General features: G+C 43.6%; 1 protein-coding gene across 1 annotated transcript; it reads left to right on the forward strand.

The window, feature by feature from the left end:
* The first annotated feature begins 1,940 nt into the window (after positions 1 to 1,940).
* On the forward strand, positions 1,941 to 3,522 carry LOC123080565 (putative F-box protein At3g52320). Its single transcript, XM_044503497.1, has one exon. The coding sequence runs from the start codon at positions 1,959 to 1,961 to the stop codon at positions 3,177 to 3,179; it is 1,221 nt and encodes a 406-aa protein (XP_044359432.1). The 5' UTR covers positions 1,941 to 1,958; the 3' UTR covers positions 3,180 to 3,522.
* Positions 3,523 to 9,510: the final 5,988 nt, after the last annotated feature.

Consider the following 9,510-nt stretch of genomic DNA (forward strand, 5'->3'; position numbering starts at 1 on the left):
GGTTTGCCCGGGTGATTGGAATATTCCCTCGTGAATAGCTTGCCTCCGTGAGTACCAGATCGACCAAAGGGTTACCACCATCCTCGCAAACATGTTCTGATCAAGATCCTCATTCAGCTGGAAAAGCCAGTTCTTGGCTCGAGGCTCCTTGTTTTTAGCCATCTTAGACACCAGTACGGGATCAGCCAGCGCCTAAGTGCACCTAGCATGAGTGCATGCTAGCAATGCATGGCGCCAAGAATCTGCCACACCGCACAAAGGACATGCATCCCTGGTTGATATATTTCATCTGTTGAGAACATCCGTTGTCGGCAGCGAGTGGCGAGCCAAACGCCAAAGAAACACACGCAACTTCGAAGGGACTTTCAAGTTCCATAGATTCGTCCAATCCTTTTCCTCCTTCTCACAGATAGATGAGCCACTTCTCCCTTCGAGCTAATCCTCTCTTGTAATCTTTTGTTTTTACCATGAACTTATAAGTGGAGCTCACCGTGAACCGCCCCTTCCTATCCGGGTGCCATGCCCAAAAATCATCTATGTTCTTGGTGCATACCGGAATCTTCAATATTGCCTCCGCATCAGTCGGCAGGAAAAACATTTGTGATCAAAGCTGCGTTCCACGATGCCGTCGCGGGCTCGAGCAGTTCTGAGATCAACTCCGGCGGGTTTTGAACCCGAGAAACAATAGGGCGCAGGGATGCTTCTTTGGGAATCCAATTATGCTGTATGGCTTGGGTCTGGGCCAAAGGAAGTCCTAGACATTGTCGGAATTCTTGATGTTGAGTAATACAAGATTTTTCACAAAATAAAGCACTTAGTGCTCACACACAAATATAGTAAAAAAATTACAATAAAAATTCAAAATTAAAACTTACAATAAAAAGTTGTGTTTCTAAAAGAAAAAATAAATTTTTTTAGGCTAAAAAGAAAAATTAACTGGACCCACACTTGAGGTGAGAGAGACAGGGAGAAGGGACTCCCTGTCTGACGCTCGTTAGCGTCAAACGAAGGTGCGTTCGCCGAAGGTAGATGCACATGGGCCGGCCCATTTGGAGGTCAGGAACTCCAGCGCGTAAAATATAGCCAAAAATGAACGCGGTGGCCAGATATCGAACTCGTGACGTGCCGTTCGTGAAGTCTAGAACCTACCAATCGGGCTGAAACGTTTTACGTGTCTGTATGCGGCGCGAGCTCTAAAGTACCGAACATATTTTCAATTTTTTCGAACAATTTTCAAACATCGAAAAAAAAAGAAAACTCTGGACAAAATTTTACAAACGCGAACACTATTTAAAACCATGAACAATTTTTTAAATTTGAACAAACTCCTAAAACGCGAACAATTATTGGAAAGATGAACAGAAATTTCGAAATTCCAATAAGATGAACAATTTTAAATATGTAAATTGAACATTTTTTAATATATGCTGAACAGTTTTTAGATACATACTGAACATTTTTTTGATGTACGCTGAACAAATTTTAAATATACATTGGACATTTCCGTAATATACGCTGAACAAATTTTGAACTGTGAACAAAATTTAATAACCATGAATTTTTTATGAAATCATGAAGAAAATATGGAATTTCAAACTTTTTTGAAAACAAAGGATGAAAATAAAAATGAAAAAGGATAAAATAAAAAGAGAAAGAAAAAAGAAACAGAATTAAAAAATAAAAACGAAAAATCAGAAAGCCGGCAAAAGAGAAACAAATAGGAAGAAACCGGTTTGCTGGCACTGCCTTAACTCACGAAGTGGGCCGGCGGCCCGTCGCACGCAGGTGCTCCTGCGCTTCAGCGAAAGCGCGTCTCGTGGACGCACGCGCGCGTCAAATAGGATCCACCCAGGGAGAACGGAGCTGCACAGATCAGCTCGTTTTGAGAGAAGCACATAAGAAACGGCCCAGCCCATCCGCATCTGTCTGTGTTTATAGACACGAGAGGAAGGAATTGGATGACCTACCCACCTCTCCTCCACTCCTCCTCTCCGCCGCCGTCACTGCCACCCACTCCTCCTCTACCACTGCTCTCGCGCGCCTTGCTCCAGTCCAGAGCGCCCATGGCGGAGGCCGCAAGCGCAGCAGCAGCGACGCCTCTCCTCCCTGGCCTCCCCGATGACATCTCCATCTGGGAGATCCTCGTCCGCCTGCCCCCCAAACCCCTCCTCCGCTGTCGCGCCGTCTCCCCCGCCTGGCGCCGCGCCACCTCCGACCGCGACTTCCTCCTCGCCCACCACGCCCGCCAGCCCTCCCTCCCCCTTCTCTACGGCGACACTGACGACCTATTGTCCATGGAGATCATCACCTGCGACCACCGGCACCGGGCAGCCGACAAGCTCCAGTCCGTCGCGCGATTTGACGACGCCTCTTGCTTCATTCCCGTGGCCTGCTGTGACGGCCTCCTCGTCTTACGCACCTATAATCAGAGGGGTGAGAGGCGCCTCTCCATCTGCAACCCGGCCACTCGTCAATATGCTCCCCTCCACCAGCTTCGTGGCTTCAAGCTCTTGGGGATGTATCCACACGGCCCTACCGGCGACTACCGACTATTGCTCTGCTTGGAAGCTGATGCTAAAAGTGGCTCCTATGTCTTCACATTGGGCTCTGGCCGGCCACCGAGGCGCATAAGGGGCCCTGATGCCAAGGAACTGATGAATTTCCATGGATCTGTTCTTTTCCATGGCAGCTTGCATTGGCACACTGACAACCTGATAATGGTATTTGACACCACCACCGAGTCGTTCCGGCAGATGCGCACTCCGATTGTTTCTGGCCATGTCATTGCTGGCCTGTTTGAGATGGGTGACATGCTTGGCACGTTCAGCCTTAATGACGAAGAGACCATTGTTGATATCTGGGTGATGCAGGACTATCAAGGCCAAGTCTGGGCCTCCAAAGGCCGGGTTGAATTTCCCATTGAAGAGCTCATGGCGCAATCTGAAGATCTTGGTAGTTGCTGGCTAGTGGAGGCCACATATTGGGATGGTGATCTGCTGGTGCTGGCCAAATTTGACAACGGCTCGCTACATCAGGTTGACATTGATGGCAAGTTGGTTGACAGTCTCGGTCACAGACTCCTCTATCCTACCCCACTTCGGCTGAAACAATCTCTAGTTCCACATACCTTCTTTCCGGCACTAGAGGGTTATGTTGTCAATGCTTCGTCTTTCATCTGACTTCAGCTCAATGACTTGCTATATTTCTTTGAATATCATTTTGGGCTGAAGTGGCTGACGTGAGTGATGATGCTAAAATTACAAGTCATTTGGATCAGCGTTTGAAATGTTTGCCGATTACTCTGGATCATGACTATGTTTTGTTGAACTCAGTTATGGGCTTCTTTTTTCCCCGTTATATAGTGTTCTGCTTAGTACTTAATTACTTGGTTGTTTTGGTTAGCGTTTGAAATAGCTGTCGATTGATCTACCTCATATATCTGTTTTTCTCTGAAATGAAGAATTGCCTTAGTTTTTCTTATCAAGGTCTTATTTATTGAAGATCATATTGTGGTTTCCTGTTTCCTGCGCTCTCGATTTGTTCATGTTTGCCTTTTCCCCCTTTATATAGCGGTCTGCTTAGTACTTAATTGTTATTAATCTAGCTGCCTCTTGGTCCCTGTTTATTGAACGGAATAATTAATCTGTCCTTTGTTTTGAGGTCTTCTTTTTTAGAGTTTACCCAGTTGTCCATTTAATACTAAATATTTAGAAAATGTTCAGTTGATTCTTATTTCTTTGTTTTATTTTAGCAGACTAGCTAGTTGCACATGATTCCTTGTTGGCTAGCTAGTTGCTCATGATTCCTGAAGAGCTTGGAACACTAGTAAAATTGAACGATTGCATTATAGTCAACTTTCAAGTCAATGTTCTGTTGCAGTTCATTCATGTTCATGATTACATTAACATCTGGTCAGGTATTGAAACATGGTGTTATAATTCTGCCTCTGTGTTGCATCATTTGAAATTATATTTATCATTTCACTTTAGCTGCTAACCATTTAAAGAAATCACAGCTTCATATGATGTTGAATCTTAACATATGCTCGAGAAATGAAACTTGTAATGACGTGCAGAGCCATGTACTTTTTTTCTGCGCAATGCGTATGAAATGGGTCCACTATGAGATGGCTATTTTCCTTTTCATGTCTACAAGTTATAATCAAGAAGCTCTGACTGGTTCATGATTTGACTTGTGTGAATATCCTTTTGAGCTAAAATGGCTAGCATAAAAAAAAGGGCAGCCCGGTGCATGTAGCTCCCGCTTGCGCAGGGTCCGGGGAGCTAAAATGGCTAGCATGCTGATGCTTAAATTATGAAGTACTTCCTCTGTAAACAAATATAAGTCAATTTAGATCACTAAAGGAGTAGTTTTGGACAAATTCAAAATAGTTGCAAATTGATCTGCCCCATGTCTGTTTTTCTCTGAACTGAAGAATTGCCTTGGCTTTTTTATCAAGGTCTTCTATGTTAAAAATCAGCAAGCAGTTTTCTTTTGTACTAAATCAGCACACTTAATATGGAACGGAGGGAGTACTAAATAGGTAGCCAATGTCCTGTTTCTAAGTATTGTTGTAGCTGACAATTACATGTGGCGGATCATCCTCTCAATTTGTTTAATTGCTAGTTTGACCCGATTGTTAGAGGAGTTCGGAGCACTACTTGTTAGATTGAATGGAATGATTGTATCATCAACTTGTGAGTGAAATATTTATATCACCATTCATTATTCTTCATGTGTCCATTGCATCTGGTTAGGTATTGAATTGTCCTGTTATAGTTCCTTATCTCTCTGTTACCGGTGCAAGGCCGTGTCCAGTACCATTTTTCGAAAGTAAGATTGCTCAATTTGTCACGGCATGTATGTCGTACCATTCCTGCAGGGTGATTCCTCAGTTGCTGACATCACTTGTAGGTCCACTATGAGCCTGCTAGTTTTTTCTTGTTGCATAAAAGTTATGGTCAAGAGGCTCTGACTGTCAATGGTTGCATGAAATTCATATATCTGTGAATATCCTTTTCGGCAGAGGGGCCTACCGTGCATGTTGATGCTAAAATTACTAAGTTGTTCTGGTCAGCGTTTGAAATATTTATTAAGCTTACCTACCTCTTGTTTCTTAGAGACTATCTGCTGGTCCTCTTAATTCTACAGATTTAGCAAATATACTTGTTTCTATTTTTTTGTCTTAGCTGATGATGAAATGAGGCAGATTTTCCACTTTTTTTAGTAAGCAAGTTGCACCTGGTTTTTAGAAGAGCTTGGAGCACTACTTGTCAAATTGAATGATAAGATTGTAGTAAACTTTTGAATGCAATGTTCTGTCGATATTCATTCTTGTTCTTGATACCATAGCATCTGATTAGGCATGCAAATATGTGCTTCTAAATCATATTTTTCGATTGCATCATCTTGAATTATATTTACCATTTCACTTCATCATTTGGAATCATACTCCCTCCGTAAAGAAATATAAGAGCGTTTAGATCACATCTGATTAGGCATGCAAGTAGTGATCTAAACGCTCTTATATTTGTTTACAGAGGGAGTATTTAACATTTCACTTCTTAGCTGCTAATCATTGTAAGAAATAATGTTTCATGAGATGTTGATTCTGACATATGATCGAGAAATAAAACTTGTAGTGATAAGCAAAAGAAAGGTTTGTCATGGTCCTGTACTAATTGTCAGGCATGTTTATATGAAGTTTCCTTATCAAGTTTTCTCTTGCAAGAAAGCACCAGGGATTGTGTTGCAAAAAAGTTGTAAGAAGAGTAATTAAGTTGAAAAGCTGCTCCGATCGTTTGCTACTGCATGTAGTATATTCTTTCAGTAAAGCATGTTATGCAACAGTAGTAGTAGGGAGTACTATCAAAGCTCTGTTTGAGAGTACGGTTAGAACTTAATAGCCCAGCCCTACCCAGGGCATTCGTATTATTTCTCGATTGACCTCCGCGGTCGCCACGGCAAGCTGTTCGTGAGTAACCAACCAAACTAGTGTAGCATGGTTAGGAACTGTATTTTTTGTCCCTGAAATCGCTTCATGGCCAGACTCTTCAGTGTTCCTTGATACGAAGACGATTAACATTGGCATTTTGAACTGTGTTTTTTCTTTGGTACCTACATGGGTTATTTTCTAGTAGGATTGTTTAGTTTTGTGGCACTTTTATTTTGCTGACTTTCATTGGAATCTTGTTAGTAAGAAGCATGGTTCTGCTAGACTAGTAGTAGTGTAGGAAAAATAAAGAATTCAAACCATGAAAGGACAGGGTTAGCTGATGCTTGTCTGATCTGGAATCGCCTATTGCTTTTGATACTGCAGCAGCAATATTGTTGGCTGATGTTGTGCAACCGTTTTCGATACTTCATTAGCAGTTCCCTCTGCTGGGAGGGTATGTACTGTAGATGGTGAATATAATGTTTCTTTCTAGTAATTGAACGGGCAAGGGGCATGTAGGTTCATGGGCTCTAAAAAGCAAATCCAACAAGCCAGTGTGCATGCTAGTGCTAATACTTAGTACTTTTTACTGATGTATGTTGTGAGGAGCTAATAATGCTGAAAGTATGCAAAACTGTCATGAGTGGACATGAAATGCATGTTGATGCTGTGGTAAAGGAAGCATTAGTAATAGTAGGTGGCTCCAGAAGTCCTGTTTGTATTGCATTTCAGCGTCTATTTCTCAATGATAACCAACAAGAAGATGTTATGGTCTTGGTCACAACAGCCTGCCGGTTCACGCAAACATCAAGAGGAGGAGAAAGCCCAAAAGACGCATCTCCATCCAGGAAGAATCTCCATCTCCATCTCTTGGCTGTAGTAAGCTGCGAATGATGAAGTAATTGTGCTAGCCACTGTTAAGGATGGGAGACAGCACAAGAGAAGTGTGATGAAAATGCAGCTCAACTCTGCGACAGCTGCCTGTATGTGTGACAGACATTGTTTGTGTCCTGTGGCCGTGGCAGCTTCCTACCAAAGATCTTGCTTGAACCCTTTTCAAGTCTCCAGGCCAACACTTGCTCTCAGACCAGCAGATTGAACTCAAGGCTATTGTTTACTGAGCTCGGGAATGCAAATGCTTGCTAGTACTGTTGAATCAGACTGGACAGCAGGTGCTCTTGAGACTGAACGAGAGCTGGACAAACCTTGCGGTCCTAATTTCAGCGCTTGTGCATTGCAGTACATATCTTTATGAGACTTAAAATTAGTAGAGAGAATCGATGGAGCTGGCGCATGCAGTGATGTATGCGTGTGAATGTGCAGTTGTGGTATTCTTGCCCAAGAATGCTAATGGAGAAGCGCTTGATCAGATGGCCTCATTTTCAGGTTCATGAGCTGTTAGTGGTGACTGGTACTACTAGCTAGGGTAGCAAAAACGGACGTGTTCTTCTCCTGCTTAGCAGATACTGATTTCTCAGAGGACAACTACAAGTGCCGATGCACTCTTATGCTAGTGTGCACTTATTCCCAGTACCTCGTAATCCTAAGTACGAATACAGACACCCTTTTCCTTTTGACATAAGTAGCTACCCATTGATGTGAGACTAGTGGCGGAATCATTGAGATATGCCTGTGCTCCAAGCATACATATAGTCCGCGATGTTCTGAGAAAGTCAGGGAAGGTAAACAAGGCCAGCATGGTGCATTGTGCTTAGTTGGTGGTCGCTATAAATGGATCATGTGGCTCTGTGCAATTATTTATTCAGAGCAAGAATCCAGAGGCACAAATTCTTGGTGAACTTCTAGCATTTGAAATCCCATCACGTAATTTCGTATCTTTTGGATGAAGATAACAACATCAATAGTAATAATCGACAGGGCCAATGTAGTACATACATATCCGGTAAATCGCGAGTGGGCATGCAACCACGCGCGGTCGTTATCCACAACGCATGTTTTCATGTGATTCGTGCAACTCGAATACTTATGGCCGGTATAACATTTTCTATTCCCCGTATGCCATTTGATATAGCCCGCGTATTTGCAACTGACATCTGCAGGAGATGGCCTGCAAGGCAGGCTCAGGCATTGAAGTGAGGGGCGCATTCATTACATTTACATCCCAGTTCCAACAGCTTGCTGCACCACGCTCCCCACTGTCTTTTTAAACTTCGGGCTGCTTGTCATTGCTGCCCAACCCTCCTTCTCATTGCTCCTTCTCCATTTCTCCCAGTCTTGCCGCAGCTCACAAGCATGTGTTCTTCTCCCCACCTGTTTTGGCTGCTCAACTCATCTTCTCTTGCCCTCACCTCATAGACTAACGGCAGTTGAGAAGTATGTGTTCATCTATGTCCCAACGCAGCTCTACACCACCTGCATCTCATTTCACCGCAACCCAGCTGGTGGCTCCTCTCCCTCTCATTCATTGCCCGGAGTGCAACACGGGGGTGTAAGTTCGCCTTCGCCATCGACCTTTCCATCCATCTATCGTTCTCAGGCCGATTTTTTTTGTGCGGCATGGAGGATGCAGGATCTGGGTGTAGGAATCAGCAAGGAGTAGACCCTTCTTGCGGCTTACGAACTTTTTCATCCCGTGCCACTCTTGTGGCCATGTTCTTCGTCCACAACAACTGAAGCTCAACCACACAGCAAAAAGATCGTCGTCGTCATCATTTGTTTAGCACTATAAACCCATTAGATCATCTGACATGTGACATGTAGTACAAGTATTTATTTTCCGCACCATGTCGCTCCATGTAACTGCTAGTGGGCTGTGCGTGCTTATGTACTAATAAAGTAGATTGATATGTTGTACTTAAAGAGCAGTAAGACAGTTTAATTTCCGTTGGGCGGCTAACCATGCAAGTCTAATTTTAATCCTCATGTGATACGCACCAAATCAGCAAGGAGTGACCCTTTTAAGCCACCAGATATAAAATATTGACGCGCTATCGTCAGTCGTTTAATGGCAGCCAATGAAGCATACATGCCTCCTGACAGCCATGCAGCCACCCAACAGGGATTAATGGACATGGAGATGATGTCAAAGAGCCATGCCCAGGACTTTCCCCAAACCATCGCTCATGCTAAGGTCAAACAGACGAAACAGATGTGATCGCCTAGTGCCATACCTAAAAATCAACCAGACGGGATCGATTTTGAGATTAAAATGCTAACCTGAGAGAGAGATGAGAAAATACCACCCAGCTAACAGACACAGGGCATAGCTAATGGACATGGCCTTATGCAGTGAGCACCCCGAACCTGAACTCTCCCTCAAAAAAGTCGACATGCTAATGTATGAATAGGATGAACAAATGTCAGCGCGTTCGATAATACCCAAATAAACAAAAGACGTAGGATCAGATATAGTGTCTGAGATGCTACTATGCAAGTCTCCGCTTTTCCCAAGGCCACAACTTGAGTACAGTACACATCACCAGTGAGTCCGTCTGCCAATCGCAAGAGCAGTTATGCCATCGCCCAAACTGTGACATCGGCAGACAAGCCTGTATTCATACGAACATAAATGCCCTCTGAGTTCTGGCCCTCTAGCGGGACGTATCTGTTAGGGA

This window comes from Triticum aestivum, chromosome 3D (assembly GCF_018294505.1).
Source record: "Triticum aestivum cultivar Chinese Spring chromosome 3D, IWGSC CS RefSeq v2.1, whole genome shotgun sequence".
Classification (NCBI taxonomy): Eukaryota; Viridiplantae; Streptophyta; class Magnoliopsida; order Poales; family Poaceae; genus Triticum; species Triticum aestivum.